General features: G+C 41.5%; 1 protein-coding gene across 3 annotated transcripts in view; it reads left to right on the top strand.

Moving 5' to 3' along the window:
- MCCC2 (methylcrotonyl-CoA carboxylase subunit 2) overlaps nt 1-18,667 on the top strand; it is a 69,412-nt gene extending 50,745 nt beyond the window's left edge. For 2 of the 3 annotated variants that reach the window (XM_013062466.2, XM_004764487.3), the window contains 7 exons: nt 2,853-2,925; nt 5,953-6,029; nt 6,991-7,057; nt 9,474-9,630; nt 10,483-10,597; nt 13,758-13,843; nt 16,574-18,667. In XM_013062466.2, coding sequence (XP_012917920.1) covers nt 2,853-2,925; nt 5,953-6,029; nt 6,991-7,057; nt 9,474-9,630; nt 10,483-10,597; nt 13,758-13,843; nt 16,574-16,691 — 693 coding nt within the window. In that variant the 3' untranslated portion in view covers nt 16,692-18,667. The remainder of the gene's footprint in view (nt 1-2,852; nt 2,926-5,952; nt 6,030-6,990; nt 7,058-9,473; nt 9,631-10,482; nt 10,598-13,757; nt 13,844-16,573) is intronic. The other variant, XM_013062467.2, reaches the window with a different exon arrangement.
- The last annotated feature ends 911 nt before the right edge of the window (nt 18,668-19,578 follow it).

Raw genomic sequence — 19,578 nt, 5'->3', positions numbered from 1 at the left:
TGTATCCATTTTTAAGGTGAAATCTGTTTAGATACCTTCCTACCTAGAGCCTCTTATGGATTTCAGTAGGGAGTGACATACAAGGGAGAGATTTCTTACTAGAAGAGAGAGGGGGATAAAAAGAAAACCTCTTAATGGGTGGAAAGTTTTCATTGCACAATGACGAAGCTTGCTTTGTTCATAAATAGGACTCCCTAATGCTGTGCACATGAGGAATGATGTAGGCAACTTCATAAATTTCATCTATTTCTTTTTAGTGCTCTTATTTTGGAAAGTGGAGAAAATGTCAGTAAGTTGTGGAAAGGAAAAAACATACCCTTTTTAGATCAATATGACCTTAGCAGAGATTAGACTTGATTACATTCAAAGACGTAGCTATGGTTACAGATTGCTGACATGGTCTTCCTTGGTCTAGATTGATAATTTTTAGTGCTTACGTATAGCATGTAGTCTTTTATTTTGTTCACTATTTATATATGACTGAATACTTTTTAAATTAAGAAATAATCTTACTGTCAGTTTCTGTTCCTTCATATTTGTTGGTTTTCCCATTGACTATAAAACTATCTTGTGCTAATTGTGAAAAATTGTAGAAAATGCAGAAAAACATAAAATTGCTTATAATTCTACCATCCAGAGAAAGCAGTGAATATTTTGCTGTTCTGGCTTAATGTATATGTGTACATTTTTATGTAGCTGTGATCATTTGTGCATGCAAACATACACATGTGTATTTTTAAAATTCTTTCTCCAGTTTAAATTTGAACATTTCTCCAGTATTTATAAGTTCTTCTTGAAACCATTTCCATGGCTATGTCCTGTTTGCTAAAATGATGCCTGGTGACATGGTCAGCGCTCAGTAAATATCTATCTGTAGATAGATAGATACTTTAAAGATTTTATTTATTTGTCAGAGAGAGTGCGCACGCACAAGCAGGGGGAGTGGCAGGCATAGGTTGAAGCATGCTCCCCGTTGAGCAGGGAGCCCGATGTGGGACTCTATCCCAGGACCCTGGGATCATGACCTGAGCTGAAGGCAGATGCTTAACCCAGTGTCCCTTAGTAAATATTTTCTTTGCACAAACTGATGAATGTACTATCCCACCTGTGGATGTGCATAGCTATTTACTGAGGCAATAGCCTATATTGGAGGGTCTTAACATTCTGGATTTTTATGAAGCTCCCACTGGTATTTCACTTCAGCAAGGTGACTTGGTTTACTGTAAGTTATAGAATTAGGACTTTAGCTTGCCTTTTCCGTTAACAATAGGCATAGACAGTCTGATACTTACAATCTGATAAGTTTGAGAAATGAGTTGTTGCGGATAGCCAAGTTTTCTATCTGGGTAAGAATTCATCCTGTTAAGCATAAATACTTTTTTTCATTTATGCAACAGTGTTTATTGAATGTTTGGTCTGTGAAGATGCTGTTTGAGGCGCCAAGTGTACAGAAATGAGTAAAACAGATGCCCATCCAGGCCTTTCATGATAGTTCCATGTCATTTAAATGGAGAACTTTCTACAAAGATAGACTTTTGCCTTCTTAAGAAGTTTCCTGAACTTTCTACCTTTTGCTCATTTATAATGATAATGTATTACATTTTTATATAATCGCAAATAAGTCTTATATGGAGGTCTTACTAGTATACGGAGCTAGAGGATAGCACTGAAATGCTCATTGGAAAACCTGGCTTGTAATCCTTGTTTCCCTAATCAGTGGCACTGGGATTGGACCTCTCTTTATCCATTCATCAGTTAATGGACATTTGGGCTCTCTCTGTAGTTTGGCTATTGGAGATAATATTGCTATGTGCATGTGTCCCTTCAAATCAGTATTCTTGTATTCTTTGGGTAAATACCTAGTAAAGCATTTGCTGGGTTGTAGAGTAGTTCCTTTTTTTTTTTTTTTTTAAACTTTTTGAGGAACCTCCATACTGTTTTCCAGAGTGGCTGCCCCAGTTTGCTTTCCCATCAGTGGGGTAAGAGGGTTCCCCTTATTATTATTATTTTTTTTTATGAGACTAATGCTTTACCTACTGTACTAAGAGGTACCTTATTATTATTTTTTAAATCAGTTGAAAAAACTGAGGCTTGGGATTTTAGGTAATCAGTCTATGCCTCTAGTTTCTCAGCAGTAGGCCTGGGAGTCAGAGCTGGGTCTTCATCTCAGCATTATTTTTTTTTTTTTTTAAGATTTTATTTATTTATTTGACAGAGGGAGAGATCACAAGTAGGCAGAGGGGCAGGCAGAGAGAGAGGGGGAAGCAGGCTCCCTGCCAAGCAGCCCATGTGGGGCTCGATCCCAGGACCCTGAGATCATGACCTGAGCCAAAGGCAGAGGCTTAATCCACTGAGCCACCCAGGCACCCCTCAGCATTATTTTTTAGGCTTATCACATCCTCACAACTTTTGTGAAGTCTCTCTTCACTGTGAGAACTGAGACTTTATCTAGGACGTGCAGATGCTGTGCGATTCCTTCGTTTGGAGGCTAAGTCTCCCGACTCTGAGCCTATATATACCATGCTTTGTGGTTGAATCCTGGACCCGTTGCCAATCTTTTGAGCAGCTCCTTAAATTCTGAGTCCAGCTCCCAGCCCTCATAGTCTCTATTGCTTCTCTGGCCTGTAACATGGTGCTGTAGCTCTTACCGTGTGGTATAAAACCAGGGCCCGGACTAATGCCAAGGTCTTAACCACACATAGAAATTGAAATTTCTAGTGAGAAGACTCTCTAGGGTGAAATGCTATGAAAGTGACAGCTTAACAGTGAAGTTGTTTCCCTTATGAATAACTTTAATGTAAAAGTTGTTTTGTAATATAATCTCTCTGGACGATTGTTATTTTTCTTCTTAGGTCATTGCTAGAATTGTGGATGGAAGCAGATTCAACGAGTTCAAGGCCTTCTATGGAGACACATTAGTTACAGGTATAAAGGCAAAGAATCGAAAATATGAGCATTTTCTTTCTTTCTTTCTTAAGATTTTGTTTTTAAGTAATCTCTACACCCAATGTTGGGCCCGACCTATAACCCTGAGATCGAGAAGTCCTATGTTCTCCTGACTGAGCCAGTAAGATGTCCCTGAACATTTTCTATTGCTTTCAAAATAAATGTCATGACATGAGCTCATGTCATAAGGTATTGATGTACTTCACGTGAACTTTGTTACTTGGAGTGGTACAAGTGTGTGGGTCTATATTCAAAAGTTGTTTTGTGAAGGTCATGTGTAGCTGAATGGCTTCATAGACCCGGGGTTTGCAACGATGACGGCTAGATGCTGTAGTAAAGGCCCTTGTCTGAGACTTGGTGGTCTTCACTCTATAAAAAGCTTCTTATTGGGGTGCCTGGGTGGCTCAGTCAGTTAAGTATCTCTTAATTTTGGCTCAGGTCATGATCTCACGGTCATGGGATCAAGCCCCATGTCAGAGTCTACACTGGGCATGGAGCCTGCTTAAGATCCTCTCCCTTCCTCTCTATCTGCTCCTTATCCCACTTCTCTCTCCCTCTCTTAAAAAGCTTCTTATCAAAGCAAAGTTAGCAGAAATATTTGTAGTTCTTTTTCTTCCTCTGGATAATTTGTAATAATTTTGAAAACTTCAGCACTGTTTCCATGGTTCTATAGTCTTTAGTTCTGCTAGCAGGTTTTATATGGTGTTAAGCCTCCTACAAGGACCTTGAGTGTGTTACTCCTTCTCGTAGCCTCTGTGTAGGTCTGATGTTGAATCATGTAAGTACGAGATTGAGAATACAGGACAGAAAACCAAATCTGAAAAAAAAGAAAAATAAGGCTGTTTATAAAAGTTCCTTTGTTCATCTGAAGTGTTGAGTTTGTAGGCTTTTGAAGAAAAGTATTTGAAACATAATAATCTGTCTTGGACAAATGACAAAATGAATTCTGTGAATTTTATTTGGTCTTTTGAAGGCTAGAAAATATAGTAAGTCACCTGAAGACAAGATATCAGAGTAGAAACAAAAGTGGAACTCACTATAAAAATCCAAATTGCAAATATATGTTAAGGCTTAAGGATGAATCATACTTTTCTTCTGGTTTGATTTATGTGCAACAAAAGGGTTCACACTGGGAGTGGAATTTATGTTTTTGTATTGAGGTGTTTAAGTGATTAAGAGCTTTTTGTTTGATATATATTCAGGATTTGTGACCAAATAGTTCAGGATGTAACCTCTTGTGCAGCAGTTTGAAACAAGTCAGAGCTGTTTTCTGCTTCGTTCCCCAAAGACAGATGGGCTGTCCTGGTCATCTCTTTTTATGAATTTGCCCCTTACTTGCTAAAAGACTTGTGGTACCTTTGTCCCCTAGGATACTAAGGATAACGTAGTTCCTGTATCCCTTCCTGACTGTATTGGAATTGAGATAAGACTAGGGAAAGGAAAGGTATTTGAGAAAGAGAAGAGGGGCATGGGGGCTGGTGAGAGGGGGAAGTATTGGGGAGAGGGAGAAGGACAGATTTTTCTGAGGGTCAGGTTCTCTGGCCCCTCTGAAGAGTTTTCTCATACCTCCGCACTTGCCTTATGTAGGCCCTAGTAGTTTCTCGGACATTTTGCTTTCCTGTTTGGCCCGAAGGAATTTGGTGAAGGCACTTCCTCTGTGTACCTAATATGGTAGGGTATGTGGCCTACTTATCTGGTGCTGTGCCTGGAGATCCCAGGCCAGGCTAGGGTTGAAACTCTAAATAGCTCACGGGGCAATATATCTTAGGGCTAGTACCACACTGCTGAGAGATGTGCTAGGTTCCTAGCTGTTTTTGTGGGATGAGGCTGAACTCTGAGTGGATTGCTCAACCTCTGGGGATGGTCACCCTTCTGCATTTCCCTCTGTAAGTGGCAGGGCCATTTAAGATGGATAGCCTAGGCTTCTGGCTGGGGTTTTAGGACTGAAAGACCAAGAAAACCAAGGCAAGGCCAGAGTAAAACAAATTTTTTAAAAACAAATTTTTAAAAACAAATTTTAACCGTTTAGTGTTTTGGTGTATCAGTAGGTTGACATTCTGTCTCATTCATTAATTTATCTTCAACGATTTTTCGAGCACCTGCTTTGTGTCACATACCAGAGATATCTCAGCAGCGGCCTGTGCGTCTGGAGCTTGAAGATAGAGTCCAGTTCTGGGCACTTTGGTCATGTGCTTTCTTGGACCCACTTCAACAAGCACAGTTCATTGAATCTTGGGTTCCAAGTCTTTGACACCTGTTTAGAGTCCTACGCAGGCTTATTGAAGTTCACTCTGGGGAAGCTCTCTCTAGCCAAGTTTTTCAGGTTTGCAAAAACCTCCTGAAATTACCTCAGGTGTCTCCCTCACATAGTCTTATCCTTCCTTTCCCTCTCCCTTACTTCTCCAATATGTCTGTATGGATGGTGGGTATTTGCAGTGGGAGCAGGAGTGGTGGTGAGAGCCATTCTTCTAAGCTTAGCTGCGTTTGTTACTGGAAACTCACAACCCCCAGGCTTGACTGTGTTCCTGTTTTTGAAAGCAAGTCTGCTTTTGCTGAGTTTATCCCCTTTACCTTGAGGGCTTGTCATCGCCACAGGCATTTTCAGGTAAGCCAGTCACCTGAAACTGGTGGAGAGCTCTCAACGTGGGCCTTTTAAGGGCTCTCCGTCTGTGATTCATTCCATTTCAGAATACCCTCTGTCTGGTACCTAGTAGGGCACTTGGGCATACATTACAGGAACGAATGGGTGACACTCTAACCCCATCATCTTACCAAACCAACCAGTCAGACAAGTGACAACTTTACACAGAGTGCACTCAAGGAAGCACACACCCAGACTCCCGATACCTTTGAAATAAAACATTGTGACCCAAGCCGTTCTGTACCCTGGACAAAATCTCCACATTTTAACCTTTCATCTGAAGTTAAGGAATGTATAACTGTCTATTAGCTGTGAGTTAAAAGCTCTCTGAAATACATAAATATTTTTTTCAATTTTCTTTTGAGGATTTGCTAGAATATTTGGATACCCTATAGGTATCGTTGGAAATAATGGAGTTCTCTTTTCTGAGTCTGCAAAAAAGGCAAGTACTGTTAAGCATGTTTCAAGATTTTCCATTTTAATTTAAACATAATTGGCTTTGAAGGCCAAGTAATGGATGAAAGTTTATTACATAAAAACTTTAAATATTTAACCAGATGCCTCAGCAGGCAGAGCATTGTGTACATGCATGTGAACATATGTGTGTGTGTGTGTGTGTGTGTGAGTGCTTGAACAGTTTTTATGGAGCTTTATATTAACCTGTTTTCTCTAGAGCACTGTTTTGGTTTTATTTTTATTTTAATTTTTAAAAAGATTTTACTTATTTATTTGTTAGAGAGTGAGAGAATGAGCACAAGCAAAGGAAGCAGCAGGCAGAGGGAGAACCAGGCTCCCCGCTGAACAGGGAGCCTGATGTAGGACTTGATCCCAGGACTCTGGGATCACAACCTGAGCCAAAGGCAGATGCTTAACTGAGCCACCCAGGCATCCCAATTAGAGCACTATTTTAAAAATCCAGTGTTTAAATACATTATATGTTAATAAAGAAATATCTAGGGTTTTAAAAAGTTCTTATAAGATCTATGAATTATGAATGCTGTGGATGACATACATAGCCTAAGACTATGAGAATGCTTGTTTTGAAAGTGTTTGTATTCTGTTTTCTCTTAAAGTGGATAACTAAGGAATTATCTTATGCTCAGGAATTCCCACTGACAAGCAGTTCTTCTCTTCGTTTCTTGAGTGTCACTTGCTGTTCCACATGTTAGTGATTGACTTCACCCCTCCAGCTGTGTGCCGGTGCTTACACAGGCAACTGCAAAACAAACGTGCTACCAGCACAGTCACATGTCCCGCTGGCCGTCGGTCCGCATGGTGTGTTGTTACTAGCCAAGCACAGGGCGCTCGTTCTTAACGCTGACCCAACTATGGTGTTTGTAGGATGCACGATGGGTGCAGATTCCTTACCCCCTCTTTAAAAAGATTATCTTCTTTGCTGTTAGGGGGCTCACTTCATCCAGTTGTGCTGCCAAAGGAATATTCCTCTGCTGTTCCTTCAAAACATTACAGGTAAGAAAATAGCTTAATCAGTTTTGTAGCATTATTCCAGAGCTGCACTGTCCAGTATGACTCCAGTATTGGACAGTATAGACCTAGAATACTTCTGTCGTAGAGGAAAGGTCTAGTGGATACTCTGTAGGGTCAGGAATCAAATAGATGAGAAGTTTATCCATATTTGGATGAAGCAGTTTCTGAGTTCCACATATCACGGTCAGATGGCCTCCCTTTGCCCATCCACATGGATACCTGCCCCTCCAGCAGCAGGACAGCTGTGTTCTCTACCAGGAACACTCTCTGATCTCACTCTGAGGGCGTTGTCTGACCCATCGTGTGTCTGCTAGCACTTTGTTTTCCTTAAAGGATTTCTAGCACATGCTATGGTTCACCCTTTCCCTCATCTTTTCCTGTGTAGTTAATTCTGCCCAAAGCGATATATTATAAAAGGTCTATTCATTCCTTTTCACTCCTGAACGGGTGTCTGGGGATTTGAGTTTACACTCCACAAAGAATGGTATGCTCAGTATCATCTCTCTGGATTTCATGTTTCACCGATGATCATAATAGGGTGGATGCAATGATTTTTGAGGTTTTTCATGATGGTAGATTTCTTTTTCTTAGAATTCTAGGATTCTACTATTTATATTGTATGCTGGATGAGCTTAGATATGCTGGTGAGCTGAAAACCGCCTCCCCACCCCATCTTCTAAGTGACCGTGGTTATTTCAGGGTCAAAGGAAGGAGGGCTCTTAATTAGTTGTTAGAATCAAGCAAGCCTTCACAAGAAAAAGGAGTTTGGCTCATGGTGGGCAGTAGGGCTTTAAATTGCCCTGTTGCTAAGACATGTTTATCTGGTGCTGCTCTTAAGTTTATGATACTTGGTTAGATGAGTTTTGAGAGGCGTTCTATCCAGACAGCAGCCTGAGGGGGTCCTATGCGGCAAGCCTGGTAATAGTGCAGCTAAAAAGGATTCTGAGGCTTCACTAGTCCTGGGACCTTGTTTCTAATAATGGTTCATGGTTTCTTAACCACCAGTAGAGCAAACCTTTTTCCTGAAAGATAGACCTACATTTTTGGTTTTTGGTGTCTGTTTGGGTGGGGGCAGAGAGCCGAGGTTGGGTTTGGTTTTGCAACCTTGCATTTGAGGGACTTGTTGTGACATTCATGGAGATATGTATGCAGAAGGCAGTTGAATAAATCTTGAGCACAGAAGACATGTGTTAGCTACAGGTGAAAATGTAGGCATCGTCAGAATATGGGGATGTTATTTAAAGCTGTGGGAAGAGATAAGAACACCCCTAGAGAAGAGAAGAAGGCTCAGGGACAGTCTTCGAGTATCTCTGATTTCTTTCATAGAGATGAGAGTAGAGGAAGGAAGGGAGCACGATGACGTTGTTTCTAATGCTGGGAAGGATTAGAGAAAGACAAGTGAGGGGTCATGATCTTTTTCAAGGTGGAGTCATCTACAGGGACTAGAGTGGTGGTGGGATTCTGGGTGAGGAAGCAGAGCTTGGAGATAGCTGCTCCTTGAGATGGCTACTGTGGAAGGTTTCATGGAGTCAGGACAAGGCAGAAAGGGGAGCTCTGAGCTACGTGAGGGCCCTGTTAGAGGGGTCCCAGGGAAGCACATTGCGCCCAGCAAGGGTGAGGGCTGTCCTATCAGTACCACTGTATTCGTAGCTCTTATAGGCGTCTCATAGAAATTGAGTGGACTCGGATGACTCCATGGCTGGGGACTTGCAAAGCAAAAATAGTGACAGTCAGGCAAGTGAGTCTGTGGGTGGGGAGGGAGCCACATGAAGCTTGACTTGGGTTTTGTGAGGGAAGGAGGAATTCGCCCAAGGCCCAGAAGGCCCAGTGCAGAGCATTTTCAGCAGAGCCAGGAGCTTGAGGTAGTAGAGGAAACCTGTAATTGTGGAAAATTTTTTCACCTGGCTATTGAGTCACTGGCAGGAGCTCTTAGCATCTATGAAACATTCGTCTTTAGTTCCTCAGAGGTGTAAAGCAGCATTTCAGAAGGAGCAGTTTCTGTATTGAAGCAGGTCCGTGAGTACTAGAGGCCTCACAGTTGGGCTTGCCACAGCCCTTTGTCTTTAACTTGCTGGGTCACGTGCTTTCATCACCACATTGCTGTTCTGAGAGCATTTCTTGAAGATAAGTTTCTTGCATCTTTATCTCCCTTGAAGATCTTTGTGTGCATCCAGATGACCCATTATAAGGGAAATTTTAGAAGTGATTAGGAGCAATTTTATTTGATCTTTTAAAGCACACTTTTTGGGAGATAGATTTCACATATAAATATGTTGTTACAGTGAGAGGCCTTATAGTAAAATATAGTTGGCAGGATGTCCTTCACTTACCATGTTGGGCTTGACTTCTGCACTTAAATCCCATCATCCAGAGGCTTTTTTTTTCCCCTTTCTTTTAGGATTTATGGTTGGTAGAGAATATGAAGCTGAAGGGATTGCCAAGGATGGTGCCAAGATGGTGGCTGCTGTAGCCTGTGCCAAAGTGCCTAAAATAACCATCATCATAGGGGGGTCTTACGGGGCTGGAAACTATGGGATGTGTGGCAGAGCATATAGGTAGGTGGTTGTCATGGCTTTCTCTGAAGGAATCTCACTTCAAGTCTAATATGGTCCATTTGTTATGGGTTTATTTGAAACACCGAATGTCATTCACACACCTTGATCAGTGATACCGTAATTTGTATCATCTGGAGGAGTGAAAGGAAGTTTAAGGCGAAACATACTGCTTGGAAGATATCCACAATGGGAATCAGGAAATATTTTGAAATGGCTGATAATGAAAATACTACATGTCATAACTTGTGTGATGCAGCCGAAGTCTTGCTTTGAGGAACATGAATAGTAGATGTAAATAAATAAATATATATATATTTGAATGAAAAGAAGACCAAAAATCAATGAGCCAGCTCAGGAAGTTCACAGAAGAACAGCATATTAAGCACAAGAAAAATAGAAAACAGGACATTATAAAGATGGAAGAATCAGGGAAGTCCAGAGTTGTTTGGTTTAAAAAGGTTAACAAACTTGATGATCTCCTAGTAAAACTAAAAAACGAAGCAACAAGGCTTTATATTATATCAGGAGTGGAAAACAGGACATGAGCAGAGGTAATAAGGGGATATTTTGTATGTTTTGGGGCCCATTAAATTGAGATGAAATGGAAAAATAAAATTTATCAGAACACATCACAATCACCTGGAGAACTTAGAAATCCTATTCTGTTCAGGTCACACCTCTGGAAATTAGCCTGGGGAGGGTTTTGAGCATGGTTTTAAAAAAAAAAGAATCCCGTAGTAATGCACAGCTCGAATGAAGAACTACTAATTTAGAAGATAAACACAAGTCTATGAAAATCTCTGTGTTGTACAGTGAATTAACTTGATCTTTTTTTCCTTTCTCCCCCCATAGCCCAAGATTCCTCTACCTTTGGCCGAATGCTCGCATCTCAGTAATGGGAGGAGAGCAGGCAGCCAATGTGTTGGCCACAGTAGCAAAGGACCAAAGAGCACGTGAAGGGAAACAAGTAAATGTCATTTCTTCTGCTTCTCTGATTTGGCTTTTACCACTGACCACTCTGGAGGCAGGGAGCAGTGCGCCCAGGACCACTCTGTGTTCATAGGTCAGGGTCTCACCCCAGGGCCTGGCTTCACTTAGAAGATGCTGACTTCGAGCAATATTGATTTGCATATGCTCTGTCCCTCTTTTTTTTTTTTTTTTTTTTTTTTTTAAAGATTTTATTTATCCATCTGACAGAGAGAAATCACAAGTAGACAGAGAGGCAGGCAGAGAGAGAGAGAGGGAAGCAGGCTCCCTCTGAGCAGAGAGCCCGATGTGGGACTCGATCCCAGGACCCCGAGATCATGACCTGAGCCGAAGGCAGCAGCTCAACCCACTGAGCCACCCAGGCGCCCCTGCTCTGTCCCTCTTCTTAAAGCCATGTAATTTGAGGTCCCTTCTTATCATTTTTCCAAATCTCCAAGAAAACGCTTCAGAAACTATGCCTGTGAGGGCCCGAGGCAGAAGGATACTTGGTTCTTTGTCATTTGCAGTTAGTGAGATTTAAAGAAATGTGATTTAAAGAAATGTGATTTTTAGGACTGAAAGCAGCAGAGGCTTTTTTGTTTTTTGTTTTTTGTTTTTTTCAGTTTCTCCTCAGATTGGCTTTGAGTGGGAGAGCTCAGTCATCTAATTGAGAAATGAATAACATTAAACTGTGCAGAGATAAGTGGAGGAAAACAGAGAGGTCACTAGCTGCTTGATGAAAGGCAAATCAGCAAGCGGCTGCTTTTAGTTTTGCTGCATGTTAATAAGGGGCGCTGGAAGGGATTAGTTTTTAGGTCTCATCAGTAACATCAAACAAAAAAGGACTCCACAGGGTACAGCGTGCTCCCAAGCTCCAGAGAAAATTTACATGACTCAGAAAAAATGTGGTTCTTGCCCCTTGCAGAGCTGACATTCTGGGGGCTGACGACTCACAGTCTAAGGGTTGAGTGAACAACAAGGTAATTTGTCAAGACAGATTCTTCACTGCAGGTTTTTAAAATGGATCCTTTTGTGTGTGTCTCAGAGATTCTTCCGAAGTTTTGCGTTAGTTTTTTTTTTTTTTTTCTTTTTGTGAGAGAGAGAGTGCACGCGTGCGTGAGTGGGTGGGGGGAGCGGTGCAGGGGTGGTGGCGGGGCAGGGGGAGAGAGAGGATCTCAGCAGCTTCTCTGCCGAGTATGGAGTCTGACTCAGGGCTCAGTTCCATGACCCTGAGATGATGACTTGACCCCAAATCAGGAGTTGGAGACTTAATTGATGGAGCCACCCAGATGCCCCTTCACTAATTTTTATTAGTGAGAACTTATGAACAACTATTTTGTGTAAGCACCAAGCCTTCAGGTGACTGGTGCGTGTTCTTAGAATCGGTCAGGTGCGCTGTTGTATCGTAACGGGGCGTAATATGGAGGAGGCCTTCCTTGAAGGCTCACTTTCCTGCCATTTTGGGGTCATCTGGTCAGCTGTCTAGTTGGTGGGATGGGGATAAGAGAAGCGTGGAGGGCAGGCCCTACCTCCCTGAATGCCTCCCATGCGTGCCCCATGTTCTAAATCATCTTTTCCAAGCAGCAGGAACCCTGCACACCTAAAACTGAGGTTTCATATTCACTTCAGTATCGATTTGTAATAAAGCAAAATGAAAGGTTTATTTGTGTGTGTATATTAGGGGTGGCAGGGGTATGAAGTTCTACTGGATACATTTTTTTAAAGATTTTATGTATTTATTTAGAGAGGGAGAGAGTGTGTATCAGGGGAGGGTGTGGAGGGCAAGGGAGAGAATCCTCAAGCCGACTCCACGATGAGTAGGGAGCCCCCGTGGAGCTCACTCTCACAACCCTGAGACCATGACCCCAGTCAAAATCAAGAGTCAGATGTTTAAGCAGCACAGCCACCCAGGCTCAGAGGAGAGGCACCTGCCCCTCTACCTGATATTTTGAAGACTTACCCTTAACTCAGTGGTTTCTTACTAGATAGTTGTTCTTTGGTTAATTTGCCATACAGATCCATGGATTTGTCTGTTTTTCTATATGAAAGGAAAGTACAGAATTTTAGTGGTTCTCGCTCCAAATTCTTCTTCTTCTTCTTCTTCTTCTTCTTTTTTTTTTTTTTTTTTACAATTTTGTCTATTTATTTGACAGAGATCACAGGTAGGCAGAGAAGCAGGTGGGATGGGGTGGTGGTGGGGAAGTAGGCTCCCCGCTGAGCAGAGAGCCCAATGTGGGGTTTGATCCCAGGACCCTGAGATCATGACCTGAGCTGAAGGCAGAGGCTTCAGTGCCCCCCCCAAATTCTTGACATAAAATAATATTAAACTATGAAAGTACATAAAAGAAGGTTGAATTTATTTGAAATAAGTCATTTGTTTTTGGTGTGAAATACCTTTTTTCCCCCCAAAGATTTTATTTATTTATTTGACAGAGACACAGTGAGAGAGAGAACACAAGCAAGGGGAGTGGGAAAGGGAGAAGCAGGGAGCCCGAAGTGGGGCTCGATCCCAGGACCTTGGGATCATGACCTGAGCCGAAGGCAGATGCTTAACGACTGAGCCACCCAGGCGCCCCTGAAATACTTTTTAAGTTGAAAATACTTTTCAGGCTTACAAAATTAGTTTGCATAAAGATGTTTACACCTGAATTATCACTTGTTTCTGGCAATACTGGTGGGCAAGCCACTAAGTTTTTAATTAGGGTAAAACATCTCTCAGCAATTTGAGTTTATTCAAGTTGTGGTTGTTGTTTTACCCCTTTAAGCTTTAAAATTTTTTGAATTTGGCTCTTTTGAATGAAAATTCCCTACTAGTCCCCCTTTAGCAGAAGCTGCTAAATATAAGGTTACCCTTTCATTACACTCTGTAATTCACATCCGTTGTTGGACGCTGCTAGATTACACGATGGATGATGCCTTATACTGAACAGCTTCAGGATGTGTCTGATAAGGGAGGTGTAATGGTGCACCGGCGTGGTACTCCCATCTCAAGTGAGATCCTGTGTTTGAAAGCATCTCTTGTAATCGCTGTTATATCACCAAAAAGATGTTGGTTGTAACATCGTTATTCCAGAAATGCTTACTCCTTTATTCATGAGGTTCTCTTGATTGGATCTCTTGTTTTACTGCAGTAGACGTACTCATGGTCCTTTTTCTTTCAGTTCTCCAGTGCTGACGAAGCAGCCTTAAAAGAGCCCATCATTAAGAGATTTGAAGAAGAGGGAGACCCTTATTATTCCAGTGCAAGGTGGGAACCAAGGAATGACCACCTCCCTCATGCTCTCAATCTGGGCTGTGTGGGTGGCAGCCTTACAGAGATCTGGGCAGTTGGGTTGGTCCAGCTTTCATGGGATCCACAGAAGAATGTTCAGACACACTGAATTTCATATTGTTATCTCTATAATGGGAATGTCTGCTGAAATAGCACCCCCTACCTCCAGGCTGGGCTGTGCACCCACCACCATTGGTCTTGATTCTGCAACCCTCCCCCCTTTCTTCCTTATCCCGATTATAGGGGAAGTGTCTGGGCCTACAGGAGCTGAAAAGTTAAAGAGTTACCTGGCTGTGTCGTTTTCAGGAATTTGTTCTTTTACCATTTTTGCTTCAACGTGTGGATTCCTGTCATTCCACTCTCTTTGACTATTTCCTATTTACCCCATTTTGAACATGAGATTGGCGGGACACTCGTTGGCATTGCTAACAAGTGTGCGTCTGCATTCCGAAGGAGAGTACTCACAGCCAGGATCTCTGTGTCAACACCAAGTAATCACTTCACACGCCACTGCAGCTCTTGGTTCTGTTTGTTTCTTACCACACCTAATGAGGTAATAAATGATCATGGCCTGCCCAGGCTGGGAGACGGGCTGGTGTGTGTGCCTTCAGACCACTGTTCTCAGCAACTTTAATGTTCTTCATTTGGAAGAATAATCTAAGCTTCCTATCCTCCTCTTATCCCTTAGGCAGATGGAATAAAGCAAATAACTATTTGTGTCTTTTAAAATTGGGTTACGCTGTGATTTATGTCATTTACTGGTGAAGGCAAACTGGAGAGGAAGGAGAAAAGAAAATAACAAATTAGAATTCATTCAGTCATCTGAACATAACTTCTGGGACAGGCGCTGCTCCTAGCACTGGGGGTACAAGGGTGGAACATACTTATTTTCAAGACCATAATTATTTCAGAATAAAAAGAACACTACTTGGCATCTTTAAAAGGCCCCCTTCTCTTCTCACTAATACATATTTTCACCAGCAAGTTTGCAGTTATATTTCATTGTTGTGGGTCATTGATTCATTAAGACCAAAGTATTTTATAGTCTTGGAGACAGAAACATTGTCTTGTTTACCATCACTTAAACAGACTTCTGTAGTAGTCAGTAAAAGCAAAGAGGAAATAGAAAATCTTAAAAAAAGGTTCAAGAGAAAATAATAAATTATAAGCTCATCTACAGTTTTTTAAAGCTTCTCTGTAAGATCGTGAATGAAATTCACAAGGACAGTTGAAATATTAAACTTCGAAAAATAGTGAGCCATTAATAAGATTTTCAGCCCTGGCTAAGTCATCTTTTGGGAAAGACTGAACCCCTTATTATTTTCATGCTTACATCAGTATTATTATTTAAAAGGACTGTATTCAAGGCAGGAGAACATATGGCCCAGATAGATTTATCTTTGGAAATAAATATTGTAAGACACAAAGGTTTTTCTGTTCATCTGAGAACAGGTAACCCTTCTGTTGAAACACTTGGTGGCAGGGAACAGCAATTTTCTTTCCAAGATGAAAGGATTTTCAAGTCAATTTATGGTCCCTTCCTCAGGTTTAGTAAATCTCAGCTTAACAAGAAACTTCGGTGGTCTGTTTCAGCTCTGCCATGGTTGGACCTGTCTTTTCAGAGAACACTTTCTTTATCGCTGCTCTGACCTTCTGTGTTTCTCTTAATCCTTCATCTTATAGGTGCAGCATGCCCGTTTTCTTCTGCTCCCTTCTTTTTGCAGTCCAAACTTTTTCAGGCATTTGATTAGTGCCTCTTACCTGAAATGGTCTTATTCATGGCCATCATGAAGGAGGCCCTGGCATCGCTGTGCTCCCTGGATTCTTCTGCTGTTGGCTGCAGAAGGGAGTGTAATCAATTGACCTGGTTATACGTGACAAGGGTGGCCTTCCCTTATTGGCTGTTGATACTTCAGGGTCCCTATTATGAATGTTTTATGAGCAAAGATTTGATTCATCGTCTGTTGATATAAGTATGGTTTAATAATTGATGTTCTTGTCCAGATACTGCAGGCAGTTTGTTTAAAGAAAGCTGAACTGCCACCTACTAATGACCTTTAAAAAACAGTATTTCTCATTCATTTTTCTTTATAAAATTGAGGTTGTTGGTGAAAAGCAAACGCATTCCTACTTCAGAGTTTCTTTTGTAAGCAGTTTAAAGCAATTACTTTTTTTCCTATTGTAGCAAAAAATAAAGGATTTCTATTGAAGGTATTTTATTGCCAAATGTAGTAATTCAGTAATTGTCATTATTTGTTAAAAGTATGGGAGTTTGAGGGGAATGCACCTTTTCCAGTAGAGACTTTGGTTTGAGATTATTATGTGGGTTCCTGGGCCTTTCCGTATTAATAACAGGAACACATCAACTTGTACAGTTGGTTTGGCAGAAGAGGAACAGAAGACATTTTCCTGAAATATGTAAAAACATTTTAAGATCAAGGAGTATTCTGAGGTTTCTTGAAGCAGTTCCCAAAGCCATAGCTCACTCTGACATTCTGTGTGGGCCTGGGATGAAAGTCCTGTCATTTTTCTCTCTCCTTTCCCCTCCTTTGAAGGTGGTTTTGGTTATGAGAAAGTAGTACATGCGAGCTCAGCAGTAGATCCCTCTAGGACCTGAAGAAAAACCTCAGTGTTTCTGGACGTAAATTGTGTAGATGGTTGTTTGGTGATGGATTCCTAATGATTTATGTTTTGTTCTTTTACCAGGCTGTGGGATGATGGAATTATTGATCCGGCAGACACCAGACTGGTCCTGGGTCTCAGTCTTAGTGCGGCGCTCAACGCACCAATCCAGAAGACTGACTTTGGCGTCCTGAGGATGTAACTAGAATCCAAGGCATCTTCCATGGGACGTGCACCAAAAATGGATGTGCTAGTAGCCTTAAAATTTTAGACTTTCCCAACATGTGGCTGTTACAGTGAAATTGTTTCCTGAACAGAGTGCATTTTACTTTTCTACCTTTAAAAAAAGTGAGGATATTTATTTGATGTATTTTAATTCTCTGTGCATTTTCTTAGAGAAATTTTTCTGCGGCCCAGATTTACAACCCATAAAATGAAGAGAATAACTTAGCCTTTTTAACCACATGTAGTGTGAAAAGTCCCCTAACCTATAAATTCCAGGATGATTGTGGTTGTTCACAGAAAGTTGTTTTTCCACTGAAATGATTGCTTTGGTGATTATGCACGATGCTATTTTAACACACACAGTTTTTAAAAACATCTATTACTTTGCCTTTCAGGCACCATCCTGCTCCTTCCCCTAACAGTCAGACTTGCTGTTGTCTGCTCTGGGGGCTCCCTTTCCTCCCCATCTCTCTTCATCCCTCTCCTCACTGACTTCCACTGCCGAAGGCCCTCTCCAAGGTTGGCCTCCATGTTGCTGAAGCCAGTGGGTTCTTTTCCAATGTTACGGGACTGAATTCTCTGCGGCACAAAGAGCAGTTGAACACTTGTTCCTAGCAGTGCTATCCTTAGCTTCCAGACTGTAACTCTAGGTTTTCTACCAAACTCTTTGGCCCATTTTGTTCTGTTCTGTCTCCTTTGCCAGGCCCTTTTCCTCCGCACATTTCTCTCCCACCCCCTTCTCCATTTGTCCTGATTTTTCATTAGTAAAACATAAATAGATTCTGATTCCGAAAGATACAAAAATAACATGAACGTATCTCCTCATTCTTTTTTAAAAATTGTGGTAAAATATATATAACACAAAATGTACCATTTTAACCATTTTTAGCTGCACAGTTCTGTGGCATGAAATCCAGTCACACAGCTATGCAACCGGGCCACTGTCCAGCTCCAGAACTTTTCATCTTCCAAACTGAAACTCTGTTATGAAACTCCCCACTCCCTCTCCTCAGCCCCTGGCCCTCTCTTCATTCTTAAATGTGGGTGTTCCTCATGGTTTGGTTTATTCTCATCAGGTCATTTCAGCCCTTATGCCTTCGGTTGCTGTCTGAATATGGATGATTCCTGCATCGACACTGTTCTCCCTGAGCTCCAGACCTGTGTATCTTAACAGGTCTACTGGATGTCTGCACCGATGGTCTTATAGGAACCTCAGATTCAATTGTCAAGGTCCATTGATTTTGCCTCCTATCTCTTGAATTCCCCATTATTTTTGTCTTTCACTACCGTGGGCTTTAGAAGTGGTCTCCTGCATCCAGTCTTAGCTAGTACTGCCTCTCTCTTACTGTGAGATGAAGATGACCATTCTAAGTGTGCATCTGGTATGTTCCTCCCTTGCTTAAATGTCTCACTGGTTCCCTGTAGAAGTACCAGACCCCTCATGCTCTCTAGGACCACGATCATCACATCCCTTCTTCTGTCTCATCTATGATTCTTCCTCATGCTCAGTGCTCCAGCTATTCTAGATTTCTTGTTTCTTGGACCTATAGAGTCCTTCCCACCTTGGGGTCCACCACCCAGAGTTCCCTCTGCCAGTACCATTCTACCTTCCCTTAAACACTTACCTTTTTGTCTCTTTGACTCCCCTGGGCTGGATTAGACACTATGTGCTCTTGTAAAGCACCAGCCACTTTCTCTGTGTTACATATATATGAGAAACATAAATATTTCTTTAATATTGGCCTCTTGCTAGAGTGTAAGCTCTCTGAGAGCAAGGACGTGCTGTTTAGCCTGCATCTCTAGTCCCTAGCACTTATAGGTGCTTACATGTTTGTTGAATGGATGAGAAAAGCCAGATTTTAATTGATGTCTTCAGACCACGTTACAATGAAGTGATTGGTTATATCCTCTAACAACTGTCCAGTGCTTTCCTAATAAAATTAATATTTCAAACATTGTGTGTGATGTTCAATATAGGCAGCATTTGTGTGCCAGAAATCAGTTTAATTTTTTGACATATGTACAGGTAAACGCTCACAGTTCAGAGATAGGCTGCATTTTCAGAAGGATGTTGGACGAGGTCATTGAGAGGACGTCCCCCTCCCTTTTCCTTGGAAAGTCCCTCCCCCCGTTCCGCCCACTGTTCCTATAGCAGTAGCCATTTCAAGAACATAGCCTTCAGAGAGTAAGGAATTGCTGAGACCATCTGAACACAGTTAAGGCCTCTTGATAAACAAGATTCTGGCCCACAAGTGTGGAGATGATCTCATGTTGTGGTGGTCGCAGACCATGCTCCCAGAACGGCATTCCCTTGGTTACTAGCTTGGAGTGGCTTGCTTCTCTCTCCTGTTCCTCCCTTGGTCTCCCAGTTTTCGAACCAACAAAGGGACATGGTAAGCATTTTAAAATAGTAAATAATATTAAAGTTTCCGCTAAAATTTACGTCCATGTCAGAAGACAATTTATTTTTTTTTAAAATCAAGAGTAGGTAATAGTTCTTTGCTACTAATCATCAACAAAGATTGTGGATTTTTAAAGGAGTGTTTTTACCTCTCTAAAAATTTTTTTCTTTAAAAAGATCACCAGCACCACCAGCACCACATTTAAAATAGTTAAATTATGTTACAGAGTTTATCTAAAAAAAAAAAAAATTGTTTTACCAAAATGGGAAGCACTTTCGTCTGCCCCCTCCCGGCTTTACTGACACATAACTGACCTATCACAGGTAAGTTGAAGAGGTACAATGTGATTTAATACATGCCTATTGTGAAACGGTTATAGTGTGGTTACCTAACACATTTACCTCACAGAACTTTTTGTTTGGTAGGGAGAATGTCTTTGTTTTTCTCCATTTCAGTTCTTAT

Source organism: Mustela putorius, unplaced genomic scaffold, assembly GCF_011764305.1.
Source record: "Mustela putorius furo isolate JIRA1106 unplaced genomic scaffold, ASM1176430v1.1 tig00000145_pilon_pilon_pilon, whole genome shotgun sequence".
NCBI classification, from domain to species: Eukaryota; Metazoa; Chordata; class Mammalia; order Carnivora; family Mustelidae; genus Mustela; species Mustela putorius.
This window is presented reverse-complemented; position numbering and strand designations above follow the sequence as displayed.